We start from the raw sequence: 21,205 nt of genomic DNA, 5'->3' as shown, positions 1-21,205 counted from the left end.
TAAATGATTATTATATTATTAGCACTGTGCTAGACACGCAGAACATAACTAGTAGCTTTAATATCCTTGAACATCTTACCCAAATATACATAACCCTCCATCCATGATGATTTAGTTTTAACATTCATGGCTTTACACAAGCATTTATCTGACTCATTGTTCCTGAGTACTCACTCTGAATAATGGCTAATGTTTGTTTCGTTGACTAAGGTGATTTTTAAAAATATCGCATTAGTTTATTCACATAGACAAATGTATTTCAACCTGGGCCTTTGCAATTTTTTAAAATAAAACTTTATTGAAATAAATTCACATAACATACAATACATCCATATAAAGTATACAGTTCAGTGGCCTTTAGTATATTCACTGAATTGCACAACCATCAAGACAATCAATTTTAGAAGAATTTCACCAATCCAAAAGAAACCCTGTACCTATAGCAGTCATTCCTCATTCCTTTCCAGACTCTCCAGCCCTCAGAAATCTCTACTCTACTTTCTGTCTCTCCATGTATTTCTGTTCTTGGTATTTCCTATAAAGAGAATGGTATAATATGTGGTCTTTGTGTCTGGCTCTTTTTACTTAGCATAATATTTTCAAGGTTAATCCATGTTGTTGCATGTGTCACTACTTCATTCTTTTTGTTGTTGATAATATTCCATTGTATGGATATACCTTGATATTTATCCACATAAGATATACAGATGACCAATAGCACATGAGAAGATGCTTAACATCATTAAGTATCATTTAAATACAAATCAGAACTACAGTGAGATACCACTTCACATCTCGCCCAAATATACATAACCCTCCATGTATATTAACCCATTATGTTAACTTACTAAAAAGACAAAAAATAACACATTTACAAGACTGTGGAGAAATGGAAACGCTTTTACACTACTGGTGGCAATGTAAAATGGTGCAGCTGCTTTGGAAAACACCTTGGCTATTACTCGGAAAGGTAAACATAGACTCATTATATAACACAACAATTTCACTCTTAAATATGTACTGATGAGAAATGAAAACATATGTCTACATAAAAACTTACACTTGAATGTTCATAGCAGCACTCTTCATAATAGTCCAAAGTGGAAGCCCCCTAAAGTGATTTCGCTGCAGACTTTACAGGAGAGGGACGTTCATTTGGGAGTAAAAACTACCATATTTTTTCAGGTAATATTTAGGATTGGTAGAGCAATCAAAGAGGTATTTCCTTTTGGTAAAATTGGCAACTTAGAATAAAAGCATAATTGAATATGTGGATAAGATCTCAAAGGAAATGAGCATGGAAGAGAAGGATAGAAGATTTAAGCCTAAGCTCGAGGAAACAGAGCTAACATTATGGCTTTAAGTATTAAAAAACAGGTACATATGTTACCTAAAAGAGTTAGTGTCTTTTTAAAATCTTTGGAGTAGTCATGCACTGGGAGAATTCGATTTATTATTTTTTTTAACTCCATTGTTCTAACATTTATTTCCAGTCCCATTGGAATTGTCTAATGACTAAAGTCCTGAAATATCAAATGAATTAGTGTTCATAAAACTACTTTACAACTTATAAGGCCCTATAAAAAGCAAAACATTATTAGCTTATGAGGGAAAATGCCTTTTATGTGAATTTATTGGCATCATTTATTTGTGTCAAGAATAAAATTCATTTTATTACTGATGTCATACGAAAATTAAATGCATCCAGGAAAAGCTGATGCTTTAAATACAATTCTTGAAACTTTAAGCCTGGTCCTGTATTTGGTGGGAAGAATCTCTGTCAGTCCTCATAGGGCAAAGTTTGAGTATCTGTCATAGTAACAATGTACTAACAGCAAAAGGCTCTATAGCACTTTCTGTGTGTCAGTCCTATTGTAAACTCTTTACATATATTGATCTATTTATTTCTCTCAACAATCCTAAGAGGCAGGCAGTATTATTATCTCCATATTGCAGATGAGAGAAGTGAGGAGCAGATTGATTAAGTAATGTGCCCTAAATCAAAAAGTTAGTAAGTTATGGAGTCAGGATTGGTGCAAAGGCAGTTCCATTCCTAAGACTGTGCTATTAACCACTATACTATACTTGTGTTGCTGTTGTATATATTATAGCAGCCTTGTGCAGATGCAGACATCAGAGTCCTGGGCTGCCTCGGTAGAGCAGGTCAAGAACATTTCCATGAAGCAAAGTTCCCAGGGTTGGCAAATGTTGTCTTTGATTGCCCTGCAGAAGCTCAGAATCAAACAATATGATTTTAAAGTGTATGACTGTGTGATAAGGGACTTATTAGATGCTATCACTGAGTATGTATGTGTGTCTATATATATATGTAAATTGTTTTTTATATATGTAATATAATAATGTAATAAGCTAAATGATAAGTAATAGTAGTTTATTTCCAATAGGGAGAATTTACTGCAATAGACCATAACTTCCAGAGTGATTGTGGATGCATACAGTATCTCTGTGGTAACTATGTCTTTTATAACTTTTAAATTATAAATGAATATCATTAGTATCTGTTTTTCACTATTAACAAGTTAAAAATCTCATTTTTGAGACACATATTATACATTTTAAGCCATTTGCCAGTATTTGAGTATAAAATGCATTATTATGTTTCAATTTCCTCTTTTGTAATATCTCTAAATGTTCTGAGAATGGAATAACAGAACAGAAATATAAATATTTTTTCAGAGGCCTCAGAGAATTTTAAAGTTGGCATTAGGCTCTTTTTAATATGTCTGTATTTAATTTAAAAATATAGACATCTAAAGAGTATGAAGTTATGCTCATTATATTATTATTATTATTAATGTATTTTTATTAAAACAGGGTCTTGCTCTGTTACCCAGGCTGGAGTATAGTGGCTCCCTCCCAGCCCACTGCAGCCTCGAACTTCTGGGCTCAAGCAATCCTTCCGCCTTAACTGCCTGAGTAGCTTGTACTACAGACGTGCATCACCACACCCAGCTTTTTTTTTTTTTTTTTTTTTTTTTGGAAATGGGGTCTTGCTATGTCACCCAGGACGGCCTCAAACTTCTGGTCTCTAGCAATCCTCTTGCCTTGGCCTCACAAAGTGCTGGGATTATAGGTGTGAGCCACTGTGCCTGGCCAAGAACTCATATTCCAAACTTGCTATAAAATATGGATTTTGGAGGAAGTTCAATCAGTAAACAGCAGTTGATTTTACAGATAAATTTTTATTTTATGTTAAGAAATAGTGTACTACATTTTTAAGTAAATATTGGGTTATTAAAAATATGTAAATGTGAAAATCTTCATTAGTTTTGAAAAATTGGCACATCAGAATGACAACATAAACTCAAATATAAGTTCCAATGATGGATTAGTAAAAATCTCAACAGTATATTTTCTTATTGACTATTTTTTCTGTTTTAGAAAAGGATGATGTGTGTGTATTCCAAGAAGTATCAGTATTGAATCCTGGACAATCCATGATAAAATATTTGGAAGAAGACTTTTGTTATACTATAGAGTGTCTGGAAGAAAAAGATAACCATACAGGCTTTCACACTCTGAATTTTACAGTGGTGAATTGTTCAAAAAAATGTGATGTTGTAAGTATTCTTTGTAAGTTATTCTGGTGAGAGTTAATACATTCAAAAATGGCAGAGTTATGGAATTAGAAATGGTGAATACTCCATTAGTTAAAAATAAACATTGTATAGTTCTTCAATAGTCTACTATTTTGTAATGTATCTATAAAACATAGACTTTCACTTTCCTGTGCATAACCTTGAACTTCAGGAGTCTTATTATATACAGCTTGCCAGGTTGCCTTACCTGAGGTTGTTACACCTGCTTGATGAATTTGGCTGTTAGAAGTAAAGGTTAACATCTATCTCACTTCTAATATAACCATGTAAAGTCAATCATTATTGGAAGCTTCTCATATTCAACCTTAGAAATTCTTACAATTGTCTGGAGAGAGCTAGTAGTTATGTTTGGAAGAAATAACTCTCCAGAAGTAATTCATTAAAATATTGATATGGTGTCGCTAATCTAATATCATTATATGCAGCACCAGGTATATACTCCATCCCCAAGTGATTATGATTGTTGTGGTACCTGCAAAAATGTATCCTGCAAATTCCAGATGGAAAATGGAACATCAGTTGTATACGCGGTATGTTTCATGGAGAGTAACGCTCTGTGCTATTTTCTGAAGGAGGTGTTCTTGAGTCAAAGTTTGGAAAATGTCCCCCCCACACACTGTACTGCGTACAGCAAACACAGTACACCTACCTCACACAAGCCACAGTTACATTTGTTACATTTTAAAGTATCTGATAATTTATGTTGTAAAGAAAAATGCTTAACTTGTGACCCAAATTTATTTTGTCATATATCTTCACTCCTTTTTTCTAGATGTAAGGAACAGGCTTTGAGAAATGCTGATTGCAAAGGAAAGGAACAATTAATACTTTTATGTGACAGCTAATTTTCGATTTCAGATAAATTACATATTACTGTTTCCTGAATTTGAATATTTACAGATCTTTTCTAATTGAGGTTCACAGAAGACCTTAAGCTATACATAAAATTAGAATATAAAACAAGAAAGTAGTCAAGTTCATCAGAATTCTTTACTGATCTGTAAGGAATCTTCAAGCCAAAGTTTGACTACTACTATTATTATTATTATTTTTTGCAAATTCCAAAAATATAATTCTATCTCTTAAAGCAAATTAACAGAGGTATCAACAGATTAGCATATATATAATCTATCACAGAGATAGAATTCTTTGGAATAGACAGTTGACATTTTTCTAATCAATACATATTACGTACAAAAATACACTTGATTTGGTAAGAAAGTAGTGTCAAGGAGGAAATATATATACATATATATGTATATGTATATGTATATCTATAATACACATGTATATTTTTATTATGTTCAAATCAGTATTGGTTCCTTCACCCTTTCTTTTTAAAAATAAATACTTCATTTGGTTGCAAATGACATTTATAAATTTAACTCATGAATTTCTCAGCTTTGACTTAATTAAATATGCAAAAAAATTAGAAACACATATTTTTTTTAAATGCAAAAGGAAAAATACCTGAATCCAATGAGCTTATTATGTTTAAAAATATCTAAGAGCGTGTAATGTAAGGTTTCATGTCTTTAAAGTGCCTTCTCCTTTCCCAAACTGTCTTCATGACCGCTGAAAATCCTTTAAGATTATATGTATAGATTGGCCTCATACTTGATTAAACAAAAAGCCTATGTTGTACCAGGTTAAATGGTTGACTATTTAGGACATGCTTACACTTTCTTTAAATGGTTTTAAGAGTGTGACGGTTACTGTTCATCTGAAAATAACCACAAAGTGTCAACATCCTGATTCAGAACAGGGGTAGATGTTTGAATCTCCAGTAGTAGTAAGGATGGAGTGGCAATAAAAAAACCTTATGATACAAAGTGTTTACTTGCACAGAATTCAGTCAATTTGTCCAGCACCATGGAAAGTAACTTGAGATTCAAAAATGTAGCCTTCTGCATCATAGCTGGCGGCCTGGTCTGGTGTATAAATTTATCAAGAGAATGGCCTTAATCAATTTAAGGTAAAATCTATGAGAAATTGAGAAGGCCTAGAACAACACACCCTCCACCGTGGTCAATCTTCTTAAAGTAGAATAAAATGAAAAAGAGACGTATTTTCCACCTCTTTTATGAATTTTCCTTTTTGCCTAAGTGATGAGGTAATGCTGACATTAACTACTTTCATTTTTTAAATGTGAGTTATAAAATAAAAATATAGATTAACAATTATTTCAGCTGACTTTACTTTTAAATAGAAATTCTGAAATCAAGAATGAAACAGTTATTATATTTAAATACTTCTTGAAAGAATAGGGATAAATTTTTAAATAATGTAAGGTATGCACAATTAGAACCACAAGCCAATAAACACTCTCATTTAAATATTTCTTTAAATTTTTTGGCGATAAGGGAGTAGAAGGAAGAATAAACACATCTCAAGAAAGGAGGTATATAAGTAATAAGATTTGTTGTTTTATAATTAGTGAGAAAATATTAGAGCAAGACCTTTGACACTTACTTAAATTAGATAATTTTGTAGTAGAAACAGATACCTATTTGCTTCTTCATTCTCTATTTATTTCACATTTACCTTGCAGTTCTAGTATGAAACCTAGCATATACAAATACACCATACATGTGTATGTATTTTTTATCATTTTAGTTAAGTATATACCATACATGTATATTTCTAATTATTTTATAATTACATACACATGCATTTCTAATCATTTTAGATAAATTTAAGGTCATTTTCAGATGGAACATTTTGTGTCACATGAAGCCTCTGCATCTTGATTTGACTTTTTATTCAATAGAGTAATATTGTACTTAAGAAATACAGCAGATTTTAATATGCTAAGTAGTAACTTTCTTTTTATTTTTTAGGAAGGGAGTACCTGGCACTATAACTGCACCACATATGAATGTATTAAAACTGATGAAGGAGCAATAATTCTGAACTACACTATGGTCTGTCCCCCTTTTAATGAGACTGAATGCAAAATGGTTTGTACTTTGTTATATCTAAGAAAATTTAGATAATTATATAATTAGAAAATTTATATAATTTAGAAAATATACATTAATATTGTCTAAGGTCATACTTACATTGTGGCTTATACATAATAGTTAATGTGTTATTTTCATGAATAAATAAAAACTCTGTTCTATTTTTCCCATTTGAAATTTTGAGTTATATACAATGTTCCAGGTAATTCTGACTATCTTTGAGTAGATACTTTGTAATCATTGGGTTTTTATCTATAGATCCAAAGATTATTGAAAAATCATTTGATCAGCAGACTTGGCCTTCCCTTTAATATGGATTAATAAGCTAAGGAATCAGAGCTTGGGAAATTTTCTTTCTTAAACAAACAGTGAGATTTATGATGTCATTCAACTTTAATGCATGCTGGCCTATGTGATGCTTGCCTTAGCTTTTCTGGTCACAGGCCACTGAAAAATTTAGTACAAGTCACAAGATTGCCTATTCTTAAGTTTTGCTCTATAACTTTCCCTATTCTCTCAGAGAAGAGTTTACTGGGAGAGTAGATTTGTGAACGTGATATAATTTTTATTTTGCAAGATTTTTGTAGCTTTATTTATTTAGACATAATAATTCCTAATGAAAACTAAGCTTTGTTCTGTTGTATAACGAAATAGTACAGTCTAGTCTCATTGACATTTTTTTTCAGGATGTACCTTTTCAATGATGATGGCTGGCTGGCTAGCTAGATATAACATGTACTAAAGTCACAGAATTTCTGCCCTGGAAAAAATTTGGGCATCATCTTGTTTCACAGACTAATATTTATAGAGTAAATCATTCTCTTATTTCAACTGCAGTTAGCAGGTTGCTAAAGCAATTAGTAGTTCTTGTAAAAGTTTAGTCTTAGACGAGAGTCCTTCCAAGGAAGGAAACATTTTTTCATAATAAACTATTAAAGAAAAAGATGTACAATTTTAGCAGTCAGTTATATTCAGAAACTCAAGTCAAATGGAAGTGGTTTAGGTTATTTCAAGGAGTTGAAAATATATAATGGTCATTATTTAGAATAGCTATTATTATTTTGTTTCAATAAAAATATTTTGTGGCATTTAAAGTGTCCTTTTTAGTAGAATAATCCTTTTACACTCTTTTCCGTAGTACCAATGTATAAATAATGTATTTGTAAGCAAACTATCTACTCTAGATTTTAAAAACAAATTCTTTTTAGTAATAGTTAAATTCCAATTATTCTTCTATAAAGACTTTGTGATATTTGATAAAAGTTTTAGAAAAGTTAGTTTTCTTGTTCTAGTATAAGAGAGCATGGATGAACACCATATTCTTGGACTTTATTCATTTTTTCTCTTTCTAGAATGAAGGGATTGTGAAGCTTTATAATGAAGGCTGTTGCAAGATCTGTAAGTGAGAGCATATTCCATGCATTTACTTGATAGATTAGTTTTGATTGCTCATAGTGAGTATGGTTTTTCTCACAAAATTCAATTCCTATGATGCAAAGAGGAAAACAAATTTTATAAAGTGTTTTTGTATCATATGTTTTTGGTATCATATGGTTAATAATTTTATAAATTAGTCTTTAACTTCTGGAGTGTAAAGAAAGTGTTTTCATTTAGATTAATTTTAATTTAAATATTAAATTTTTATTGTGGCATATTACAAATGGTATTTCATAAGATTTCAGTGTATTTAAAATTTAAAAGTGTCTTGTGATCATATTTGTTTGCACCATGCTGAACTTACACAAACAAGTAGATTACAGTTAAAATGGCATTGTGACTCCAAAAACAACATATGGGGTGCAGTACTTTTCAAACCTGTTTGAACAAGTATATGGTTTTATACAATAAATTTGGATAATATCATTTTAGTAAATAATATTTATATCCTTTTCATAAAAGTTCTCATAGTTGTTTTCATAATTAAAGCTATCTGAATGCAATATATTTTTTATTAACTTGGATTGTAAGGTTTATTTCATAGTAATTTTTTTTATGAGACAGAGTTTTGCTCTATTGCCCAAGCTGGAGTGTAGTGGCATGATCTCAGCTCGCTGCAACCTCTGCCTCCTGCGTCCACGCAATTCTCATGCCTCAGCCTCCTGAGTAGCTGGGATTACAGGCATGTGCCACCATGCCCGGCTAATTTTTATATTTTTAGTAGAGATGGGGTTTCAGTGTTGGCCAGGATGACCTCAAACTCCTGGCCTACCTCATATTCCCAAAGTGCTAGGATTACCATTTCTTAGTAATTTTGAATATTTTTAAGGACTGAATAATTTGAATAATTTTAAGTGGGTTATCCATGAAACCACATTTAGTTTTTCTTTTAAAAGTGTTTATGAATTTATCTCAATATAAAAATATAGAAATTTTGAGAAAATTGGCATAGACAGTAATTTTAAAATTTAGAGAAGCTTTTAGGAAAGGGGCACAACAAGGTTCAATTTAATAATACCATGCTGTAACCACAGCACTTTGGGAGGCCAAGGTGAGTGGATTACGAGGTCAGAAGATCGAAACCATCATGGCCAACATGGTGAAACCCTGTCTCTACTAAAAATACAAAAATTAGCTGGACATGGCAGCACGTGCCTGTGATTCCAGCTACTTGGGTGACTGAGGCAGGAGAATCACTGAACCCGAGAGGCGGAGGTTGCAGTGAGCCAAGATCATGCCACTGCACTCCAGCCTGGTGACAGAGCTAGACTCTGTCTCCAAAAAAAAAACCAAACAAACAAACAACAAACAAACAAACAAACAAAAAAAAACAAAACAAAAAACCGTGGTATAGGGCCAGATTCTTAGATATGAACTGACATGCCTCTTGAGAAAGATTTCTGAACTTCTTTCATGAAAGACTAAATCCCATAAATATGTAAGACTAGTCTTATATTTTTAGATCCATAGAGTCATATTGAACAGAATATTAGAAAGTATTAAAGTGTTAATACAAATACTATATAATATATACTATCTATGTACAATATATAACATGTAATATATTATAATTTATTCCCCCCAAAATCCAATGAAATAGGTTCTGACGTTATCTTGATTTTCTGCTTAGTGGGGTTAAATAATTTGTCCAAGTCATACCTCTTATGAGTGATAATGCTAGGAATCTACTGCGGGCCTGATTTCACATCCTGCTTCTTAACTCTTCATGGTATTCTGGAACATTGCCAGGACAAGTTTTAGGAGAGGGCAGAGACTGAATGATGAGCTCTGCTGAAGTGGCAGGGCTAGAATGACTGAATTTTTATTTACATAATGTCTAAAAAGCCAAATTCAATGCACACCTACACATCGACAACAAGCAAAAAAGTCCAGCATAGGATGGCCTGACATCTAATTTGTTATTATATTAGTTTGCAGGGCTGCTGTAACAAACCAAAAAGTGGTTGAAATAGAAATTTATGGAGATTAGAACTCCAAACTGAAGATGTCAGCAGGGTTGGTTCCTTGGAGGGATTGTGAAAGAGAGTTCTGCTCCAAACCTCTTTCCTTGGCATGTAGATGGCCATCATCATGCTCACATGGTGTTTTCCCTGTATGTGTGTCTGACTCCAGATTTCCCCTTTTTACATGGACACCAGTTATACTGAATTAGCAACCCCTAATGATCTCATTTTTGCTCAATTATCCCTGCAAAGATCTTGTGTCCAAATAAGATCACATTCTAAGATACACAGGTATTTTAAAAGACACCATTCAACTCATGATAATTATACTGGGAAGACTTTTAGGGATAATATAATATCACCTAGATATTTTTAATCACTAAGGCTTTAATTATATACACACTGATTAAAAACGTTCTGTTCATTAGAAATAAGCATGGTTTCATTCAGAATTCTTTAAATCAAATATAAACTAATATGAATCAAATAGTCATTGTATCAGGAACTCAAAGAATGAAATTTAACTTTAGAATATGAGGAAATTTAAGATTTCACTTTTTTTTTTAAATCTTCTTCTTCAGAGTCTAGACTCTTCCTTAGGTATGAGATGCAGGAATAGAGTCACATGGCAATGTTAAGGCCCTGGCTTCTGTATCCCCATGTTAATTATTAGAGAAGTGAGTATATTTATGATAACTCAGGGAAGACAGGGTTATATCTCTGACTAATCATATGAATGACCAGTATTGGCTGCCACACATTGACACTCTATTAAGCACATTGCTGACAGGACCACACGTAATCCTCACCACAGTTCTGGGAGACAGGTATGTTTTCCCTACAGACGAGAAATAGAAGGTTCAGAGAGAAGCTGATCACACTATTCAATAATAAATTTAGGTCTGTCCAGTATCTGGGCCCTGGGTCTTTCAACTTTGCTGAGTTCTTTGAAGTTGCAGAATAATAACAAGCCACTTCAGTTTCTCTCATCTGACGTGAAAGGACTCATAATGTAGTTTCTGCTGGCCTATTTGAAAACCCTTTTCTGCTGTCTTTGCTTTCTGAAGACCAGGCTATGTTGAAGAGATTGTGGAGGTTGGATACTATCATAGGTTGGATATTATTGAATAAAATCTTTTACAATAAAGTTTTTGAGGAATGAATTAGAAATGCCTCTTGGTACAAACAAACTCAGCTAACAATAAATTAATGCTTCCCCGGTTTCATTTACGGAATGAATTAACTTGTTGGGTTTTTATTGGGTGCCTACATGATGAACATCTTTTTAACCACGGGGACTATAATAGTGAATGAAGCAATATCTGCATGGAGAGTGCTCGTTATCAAGAAGGGGAAGAAACACCAAACTCATAAATGTATTGTAATATGTCACTTAGTGATGAGTGGTATATAGAAAAATAATGCAGAATAAAAGGAATGGAGAATGAGAGGGGCTGGGTTGCTAGCTTAAGTGGGGGCTCAGAAAATGTCTTGATGATGAGGCGTCATTTGAGTAGAGACTGAGTGTCCTTGGGAAGCCACCCAGATGGTGAAGAGTGTTCAAAGTGGAGGAAATAGCAAAATGTGGCTGTTGCACAGAAAGTGAGAGGAGGAAGGTGATAGAAAGAAGAGGGTGAGGCATCTTATAGGTCATGGTAAAGATGATTTTTTTTCCTTGACTACTCTTATTCTTGAACTTACATAAGAATGGAAGGGCTAATGAAATAATCACTGAGTGAAGGCACCATAAGGGGCAGAACAGCCTGCACTCAACCAATAGCACTGAGCCTTGAGTCATACCATGAGCAAGAGATCAGTGAAAAGAGAGAGAACCAGCATAGGAGACTGAGGAGCAATGGGTGAGACAGGATGAAAACCAAAGCAGGTGAGCTCAGGAAACCAAGTGTGGAAGGTATATTAAGGAGGACAGAGTGATAGACTGGGTCAAATGCTGCTGAGAAGTCAAATAGGATGAGAACTGAGAGATGATCTTGAAATTTAGCAATTTGGAGGTCGTGAGTGACCTTGAGGATGGTAATTTTTCAGTCAATTTTAGCTACCCATCTCTCCTTCAAGCAGAGTAGCTTAATCTTTATCTATTTTACATGTTGAGATTGTTTTAAATAAGGATTTCATGACTAACTGTATTTGAAAATTGGGATATAAGTTCACTCTTTTGTAAATAAGGAAACTCAGCAGGATAATTCAGTGATTTTCCTAAAGTGATAAAGCAAGTTGGAATAGAGAGAACCTTGGTTTTTGCATCTTGATTCAGGGATTACACCCACTATCACACATCATTAAATACGGATGCTTGCATGTAATAGCAAGTGATAATCCATCACACACACAGACACATATTAAGATATCATGAATGCATACAAAGTATTTTCATTTGAAATTATAAAAGACCATTTCAGAACCATAAATTCAAGTATGACTCATCCATACATTTCAATATGGTTGATAAGTGATTCTATTAAAATTTTGCATTATTTTATGTTAATGTCCATTAAGATAATGTGGCTTTAAATCTCTCAATTTTTATTTTAAAATTGATGTATATATGTAGTTATGCATTAATTACATATGTGTATATCTGCTTATACACTTTATGGTTCATTCCAAAAATTATTTTAAGCACATATATGCCACACACCGGTTGAGGTTAGCATTATTACATGTGTGGAATATTTCTGATTTCTGATTATGATAATTATTCTAAGATAATAAGATATAAAGTGGAAATCAATAAGTGTAAAGCTTATAAGAAAATATATAGAAATCTGTAAGAAAATATAAGAAAATCTATTTAGAAGGTGAAATAAATATTGCACATAAAAATGTAAGAGGGAAATTTAAAATATCTTTCAATATTGGAATATATTTTATATAAATGCACCAATTTTCAATTGTAAATATATTAATATGTTTAAGAAATAATTTAACATGGGCCTTTGATGAATAAATGCATTTTATATTTTATCAGGCAAACGAGAAGAAAGAATATGCCAGAAAGTGATCATTAAATCGGTCATAAGGAAACAGGACTGTATAAGCCAAAGCCCTGTAAGTGGCAAAATGTCATTTGCTACATAAGTGGCACGCATCTTTTTAGAAAGTATATGTGTTACAGAACGAATAAGTTTGTAAGCCAACAAAATGCCAACACTTACAATATTTAACTGAGATTATTCCTACATTCTAATGTTGCCATATTCTGTTTGTGAAGAAGTATGAATTATTCTTAGCATAATCAACAGTTCTGAATGATGATTGCAATCCAGAGGGATAGAAATTGAATCTAAATGTATTTGACTACATGTTGTCTTCACTATGCAATTTTACTCAGCAAAAAGAGTCCTACTTCTAACTTTGTCCCTTTTAATATGACCTGCAGTATACTTGAGCCATGATATAACACAGGTTACAATAGATTATTGTGATTAACATATTCCATATATATATTTATGTCGCGTTATATGTGCACATTTAATGCTTTGAATGTTATGTTGAGCATTGCCATGGAACATCCCTTTGACTTATGTGAATGACATTTCACTTACTGTTTTTCACAATCTTCCAACATGCAGAAGCTTGAGGATTGGAGTGATGAGGAAGAAACCTTTTCATCTGATTTTCTTAGTGAAATCAAATAATAACCAGTACTTTTAAAAGTTTAAGACTTTTTTTCTCACTGTCACTTCTTACAGATAAATGTTGCATCTTGTGACGGCAAATGCCCATCAGCTACTATATATAACATCAATATTGAAAGTCACCTAAGATTCTGCAAGTGTTGTCGTGAAAATGGAGTACGAAACTTGTCTGTGCCTCTGTATTGCTCAGGAAATGGCACTGAAATTATGTACACTCTCCAGGAACCCATAGACTGTACATGCCAGTGGAATTAAACTCTTGGGTTCCAAGAACTCTGTACAACATCATAATGTCAAATAGAGTTAACTTTTATTACTATTACTTAGGCATGTGGCAGATTTATGTTGTTTTAACAATACTGTATTTTTCAGACTTGGAATGTGGAAATTTAGCACTTAGTACAAAATATATACAGTTTCAATAGCAAAATTAAATTTATTGCCTTACTCTATTTTAGAAAATCAAATGACTGTAAGTTGTTCAGCTGAAATGCTGTTATGTATTTAATTGCAACCTGGTGCAGATACAGTATACTCTCATCAATTGGAAGGTTATTTTGCAAAATTCCTTCAATTTCACTCAATAGCTCTTTTTTTCTTAATTTACAAAGTCTGCTACAGCTATCCAAATTAAGATACCCTTTAATATGTACTCCTTAGTCTGTTAATGTGATCAGTTAAAATAGGCATCTAGATAGCAATAAAGAGTGATATGCTTAGAGACAGATAATAGATTATTTAAAACCTGAATGGTTATTAGGAAAGTCATTGTAAATTCCCCTCATTTTGCAGATGTAACAGATAACCAGAGAAGCTGTGTGACTCGTACAAATTTGTTCAGTGTAATAATATAGTAAATTCATGTTAACAGTTGGGTTAAATTCTAGGTCTCTCTTATTCCAGTACTATATCACTTTTAAAATCCTGAGCAGTATATAGTAAGAGTATATCACATAATCTTTCATTCTTAAAGAGTTTGCATTGGATAGAATTAAGTATTTTAAGTCTGACATGTTTGAAAAATGCTCCGCATACACTGTTATTCCAATAGTAAGGAACAGGGAAATATAGCATCATTTGCTAAATAGAGGAGATAGATCTTGAACTTTTTTTATATCATTAAAACTGCTATTAAGTGTGTTGTCAGTATTTAACATGTAGTTACTGTCTCATTAACATTTAATTTTGAGGATATACTTGCATACTATTGAAGTTGAGTGCTGTTTCGCTGTTAATGCTGCTGCTTTGCATTGAAGAATGAAATAAATTTATCTGAATGTATTAATAACTTTACAATGGAATGCTGCACTTTTAAAATGTGGTAGATTATTGACATTTGCAAGAAGAATGTCTTGAGGTCTTTGGAAATCCCCAAATTCTTTGCCACCTATAATTAAAAATTGTCTGAATTTTCTCCTCAGCATAAAGAAGTGAATGCCCTGCTTAGTGTAATTGTGAGTATCAAATGAAGCCAAATATCAATAAAAGAACAGTAAAATCGCATTGCAATGCAGATACGGGGCCTCAATTAGATTAGGCTTGAACTAGATTATCTGCTTTCACATACTAATGTTTTCATTTCAAAATCATGTGTCCCCAAAATATTGCAACTTACTAAATATTTTAGATCTCTTGGGTTACTTAAATATGTGTGAAAAAATTAACATTGCATCTGCAAATCCCAGTGTTTACTGTATATGAAATTGATTTATCCTGTTTGTGCTTAATATAAGTGTTCCTGAAATGTTAACATTTCAATATTCTCTGATTCCTGTTAACATATATATATAAAAAAAATTAAATGTTTTTTGTTAAAATATATTAAATTTCACTTAAGAGAAAATGTTATGTATCTCAAATAGAAGTAACTAATGTATATTGTCTATGGCCTATTTTTATTTTCATTTTCTGTAAAATATTTGTTATTAAAAATATTAAGTAATCTTTAAACCTATTTGTGGAGAAATGGGAAACATTCTCCTAGAACTTTATAAACATTCAACAAATACAACAAATATGCATTTAGGGCCTACATGTGCCAGGCACTATTATAAACTCTAGGGACACAGGCAAAACTAAACAGACACAGTCCTAACCCCCATGCTACTTAGAGTCTACTAAGAAAGCAGGCCTTAAATAGCCATACATATGAGAGAGTCCAGAAAGAGATTCCAAAACTTATTAGAATGTGTCATATGATAAAGATGACTCTGAAATCAGTGGAAGGGTGCAAATTGGCTTTTAATAAATAGTGTTGGCACAACTAGATGGTTACTTAAAGAAAAATTTGAATTCATACATCCATTGACATTAGGATAACCTCCAAATGAATCAGAGATTTAAATGTTCAAAAACAAAAGAAGATAGGAGTTTGATAATAACACAAAATTGTAGGTATCCTAGGAAAAACCTAGCAATGTATACTAATATTAGAAGTGCTTTTTGGTTTGACCAAAAAACAATCTAGAATATAAATTCTAGTAATATAGTAATATATTGCAATCTAGAATATATATTCTAGCAATCTAGAATATATATGCTATACAAACCTGTACAAATGCAAAGTGGTATTTGTGAAGGTTATTAATTGCAGCATTGTTTATAATAGAAAAGAACCAACAATAGTTGAATAAAGTATGTTAATCCACATATGGAATACTATACATCTGTGAAAAAAGAATGAAAAAGAAATGTATATATTGGTGTGGGACGATTTCTAAAACATATTTTTAAATTGAATAAAGTATTGAAATCTAGAACAGCATATTAGAATTCTAGGTGTTGTAAATTAAAAAGGGCCCAAATAAGAAAATATAATCATATTTACATAAGAAGTAAACAATGAGCTAACAAAATTACATAAACCAATGGTGGAGGTGGATCAGGGTAGATGAAGATTGGGATGGAAACAAGACTTCTCCATGTGTATCTTAATATACATTTTGATTTTTGAATTATGAATGTATTGCATTTCAAATATTTAAATTAGATATAATACATATTAATATAAATAAATGAACAATTCTAAGTTATGATACATACTGCAAGGGAAGAGTAGAGGTTGCTGAGATAGTGACATAACAAAATCTAATTTGGATTGAGTGAGAAGTAAAGGGAGGCCTCTGAGAAAATGATGTGTAAGCTGAGACCTGAAGGATGAGTGTGAGTCAACCAATAAAGCATTTCCAAGAGAAGGGAACAACTTGTATTAAGGTCTTTTGAGAGGAAAGGACAAGGGCTGACCAGGGAACTGATAGAATTTTGTTTGTTTGTTTCTTTGCTTTGAGTAATGGGGAGTGTGGTATAGAATGAGGCTGGTGAGATGAACTGGGAAGCCAAGCAATAAACAAAAAGGTTGTTATGATGCTATTGCTATAGAACAGGTGAGAAATGGCAGTGACAGTACAGATAGGAGAAACTGTACTATATAAGATACATTTCAGAGGTCAAGTCGAGGACTTGGTAGTCATTATGATACAGAAAAGTGTTCTGAGAATACTTCTGAGTTTGATCAGCAGCTGGATGAATGGAGGATAGAAACCTTGGACAGAAAGGTGAATTTTAGCTGTGGGATGGGGAATGTTTAGAATCCGTTTCTGAGCGTGTTGATATGGCTGATTAGACAACTGAGTGAAGTTATCAGAACGTGGCTATCTATTGGTTTGGTGCTCAAAAAAGTATTCACTGAAGTATTTTTAGGATTTGTTAACATATAAATTGTATGAAACTATGAGGATGAATGAAGTTATCTAGGGCAAGAGTATATAGTGAGAGGAAAACAGGATCCAACACTTGAGTCTTGAAGACTTCTTATATCTAACGGATCATATAGAAAAAGAATGGCCAGGGAAAAGGACTGAGAAAGAATAGCCATAGAGGGTGAAGTAAAGCCTGGAACCTTGATGGAGGTCATAGACCCAAGGGAATACAAGGCTATACATGGGACTGGAGTTACAGTCTGTCAAATGATGAAGAGTCACTGAATTTATAGAAAGAAGAATTGGCGTTTCTTATGGACAAACGCATAGTGAAGTGAGTTGAAAGCGGATTGGTAGGTGATAAATCGTTCTCGATACATGCCTCTCTCCACTTCTGCTCATGCAGAGATTCGCTTAGGCACATGCTCATGTTTCTGCAGCTGGTGGTGCTGGACCCGCTTCTGCTTCCACACTCATAGTAGATTCTTCCCAACAGGCTGTGGACACGGGAACAGCTTCGCACATGCGCAGCTGATCCAGTCCCCACCATGGGCCTCCTTCCTTTCCTCGGATCACTGCTCAGTCTACTTCTGCGGAGGAAGGACTCCATCCCTGCCCAGTGCCTGCCATGGGAGCTCTAGCTTCCACCACTACTTCTGGAAAGAGGCACGTGCCCTCATGAATGCCTTGATGAGCTGAGTAATGCAGCTGGAAAGAGCAGAGGAGTTAATATCCTATGGGGTGAACTCTGACCAAGGAGTGGCAGGCCCAGGAGTCAGCCAGTAAATTGCTCACCGTTGCTCCTCACTTCCGGCAATCTTTCCAAGATGTAGGGGTTCCATTTGGCCTTTCCAGGTACATCTCTGTGAGTTGTGGCCTGCTATCTAACAATCTGCCTTGTACTTGCTTTTGATCCTCTCTTACCTCATCTCACTTTCCTTAAGTTACTTCCAGTCTTCCCCACCTCAGGTTCTACTTCAGCCTCTATGGCCATTCTTTCTCAGTCCCCTTCGCTGGCCATTCACAGATCTCAGCACTGCATGTGTGTGTGTGTGTTTGTGTTGTGTGTACATACACATACGTATATACTTCCTGATAGGCTCAGAAATAAACATTAAAACTACAAGATGCAATTGTTTGGTTATTAAATCATTAAAGACTTTTACTGTATACTCTGTCATGTTGGGAGGGAGAAGAGTAAAAAACAGACTCTCATGTATTGATTGAAGAAAGTAAAAACAAAATAGCCACACAAATAATTTATTTCGAATATCTGATTATTCATTTTTGCCTTTCTCTCTGCCTCTCCTGATCTTGAACATATATTTCTGTAACTTTTAAATTCGGAAAAATTCTTATATTCTTATGCACTTTTTCTGCAGCAGAGATTTTATATGCTATACAGTAGTCCATTAAGTGAATATCACAATTGATTTAGCCAGTCTATTAAAGGATATTTAATTTGTTTCTATTTTTTTCATTTAAATAAATCCTTAAGCATGAAGTGGAATTGAAGGATCGAATGGTATCAACATGTGAAAAATTTATTTTCCTGTTGCCAAATTTGTCTTCCACAACTGATGAATCAACTTTTGCTCCCATAAACACTATGAGTTTGTTTCCTTTATCATCAATATTATATAGTAACAGATAAACTCATTGAAATAATAAGCAAAAAATGTCAGCTCATATGATATTAGTATATGTATCTGAGCTTGCCACTGAATTCAAACCTTTTTACATACTTACTGTAGTTCTTCTTTTGTCTATTTTTCCTTTGTCTATTTTCTTACTTGGTAATTTCAAACTATGCCCTATAAGGACAAACAATTTTACAAACTTTAACTTACCTAACACTACCTTTTAAAGGTTATATTACAATGAATGTAACCTAAGAATTGTGATTCCATTTTTAAAAGTTAAATTATTAACAAAATAAAACCTGTCATTCATGTTCATTTTAACAGGTGAATCCAAATTAATTACTAATTCATCAATTCAGTGAAGCTGAAAAGGAGAAGAGACAGACAGTCTCTTGAGTTGCTATGCCTAACAGGAGAAAGGAGGTTCTTAATAGGAACTGAAAGGTTTTTGAGATTTTTTTTAGACAATTAATTATCATGCAAAGTTTTATGCTTAATGTTCACATTACACAGAAAATAACACTAAATTTTTGAAATCTAGATATTTCAACTAATTAAAATTGATATATTGAGAAGATTTGTGGTTATATTGTTGACCAAAAACAGTAAAACTGTGAAATTTAAAGAGGTTTATTCAGTTTATTCTGAGCCAATTGACTATGGCCAAGGAACAGTCTCAAGAGATCCTAAGAAAGTGTGCCCAAAGTGGTCAGATTACAGTTTGGTTTGATACATTTTAGGGAGACAGTAGTTACAAGCAAAGACATAAATTAATACATGGGATGTATATGTGGGTTTGGCCTACAGAGGCAGAATATATTGAAGGTGGGGGCTTACAAATCATTCATAGATTCAAAGATTTCCTGATGGGCAGTTGGTTGAAAGAGTTAAGTTCTGTCTAAAGACTTGAAGTCAGTAGAAAGAAATGCTTGAGTTAATATAATGGTGGTTGTAGAGACCAAGTCCTTGTTAGGTAGATGAAACTTCCAGATTATAGCCTTCAGAGAGAGTAGATGGTAAATGTCTTCTTTCAGACCTTAAAAAAGTGTCAGGGCTGGGAGCGGCAGCTCATGCCTGTAATCCCAGCAGTTTGGGAGGCCGAGCCAGGCGGATCACAAGGTCAAGAGATCGAGACCATCCTGGCCAATATGGTGAAAACCCATCTCTACTGAAAATACAGAAATTAGCTGGGCATGGTGGCACGCCTGTAGAGGCAGGAGAATCTCTTGAATCTGGGAGGCAGAGGTAGCAGTGAGCTAAGATCACGCCACTGCGCTCCAGACTGGGCAACATAGCTAGACTCCATCTCAAAAAAATAAAATAAAAAAGTGTCACACTCTCATTTAATCTCTTGTAGATCTGGGAAAGACCTAGAAAGGGAAGGAGATTCTCTATAGATGCAAATTTACCCCACAAGAGAAGACTTTGCAGGACCATTTCACAATATGTCCAAGAAATATATTTTGGGATAAAATTTACCTTTATTTCCTTTAGGGTCTGCTATCTGTCATGTGATGCTATACCAGACTCAGGTTGGAATTTGGTATCTTATTGCCACACAGAGTCTGTTTTATCAGTCTTATGGTCTTCATTTCAATGTTAATGCTGGTCAGTTGTACCTAAAGTCCAAAAGGGAGGAGGTATAATGAGACTTGTATGACTTCCTTTCACCTCGTGGCCAGGAATTCAGTTTTTTGGGTTTCTCTGGGGTCCCTTTGGCCCAGAGGGGTCTGTTTAGTTGGTTTAGGGGTGGCTTAGGATTTTATTTTCATTTTACAACATATAGATTCAGATAATTTCAAAATACATAATAAGTATCATTGACTAGAGGACCTGTAGCTCAAGTGGGTTCGGGTTTATATTAGTGCTAATAAACCCAGCAGGGTTGCTGTGAATGGTTGTACAGTTTGGGCATTGTATAAAAGTGCTTATCTTATATAAGAAAAGTAGTGCTGAATTGTAGGTCAGGCTCTTCAAGCCAAGACGTGTAACTTGACAAGGGGCTGTTTCTACCTAAAGGAAGGAATGCCTTTTTTTATTTGCATGAAGATGAAGGTACTGTCTTCTTATCAAGCCAAACACCCAAGTTTGGGGCTGCATCTTCCCAGAGGGAGGAGTCTGTTTCCTATAACTCCCGAAGTTAGAAGTGGACCAGACATTATGTGTTTTCCTAATGTATTTGAGGACGCACCACGTGGTAATTTGTACAAAAGTTAGGTAC

At 33.6% G+C, this 21,205-nt stretch overlaps 1 protein-coding gene across 1 annotated transcript in view; it reads left to right on the top strand.

The window, feature by feature from the left end:
• LOC105473302 (otogelin like) overlaps positions 1-15,511 on the top strand; it is a 166,418-nt gene extending 150,907 nt beyond the window's left edge. Inside the window, exons 53-59 of the mRNA XM_011727039.2 lie at positions 2,406-2,469; positions 3,403-3,581; positions 4,046-4,150; positions 6,461-6,580; positions 7,936-7,981; positions 12,974-13,053; positions 13,698-15,511. Coding sequence (XP_011725341.2) covers positions 2,406-2,469; positions 3,403-3,581; positions 4,046-4,150; positions 6,461-6,580; positions 7,936-7,981; positions 12,974-13,053; positions 13,698-13,898 — 795 coding nt within the window. The 3' untranslated portion in view covers positions 13,899-15,511. The remainder of the gene's footprint in view (positions 1-2,405; positions 2,470-3,402; positions 3,582-4,045; positions 4,151-6,460; positions 6,581-7,935; positions 7,982-12,973; positions 13,054-13,697) is intronic.
• Positions 15,512-21,205: the final 5,694 nt, after the last annotated feature.

Source organism: Macaca nemestrina, chromosome 10 (assembly GCF_043159975.1).
Source record: "Macaca nemestrina isolate mMacNem1 chromosome 10, mMacNem.hap1, whole genome shotgun sequence".
NCBI lineage: Eukaryota > Metazoa > Chordata > Mammalia > Primates > Cercopithecidae > Macaca > Macaca nemestrina.
This window is presented reverse-complemented; position numbering and strand designations above follow the sequence as displayed.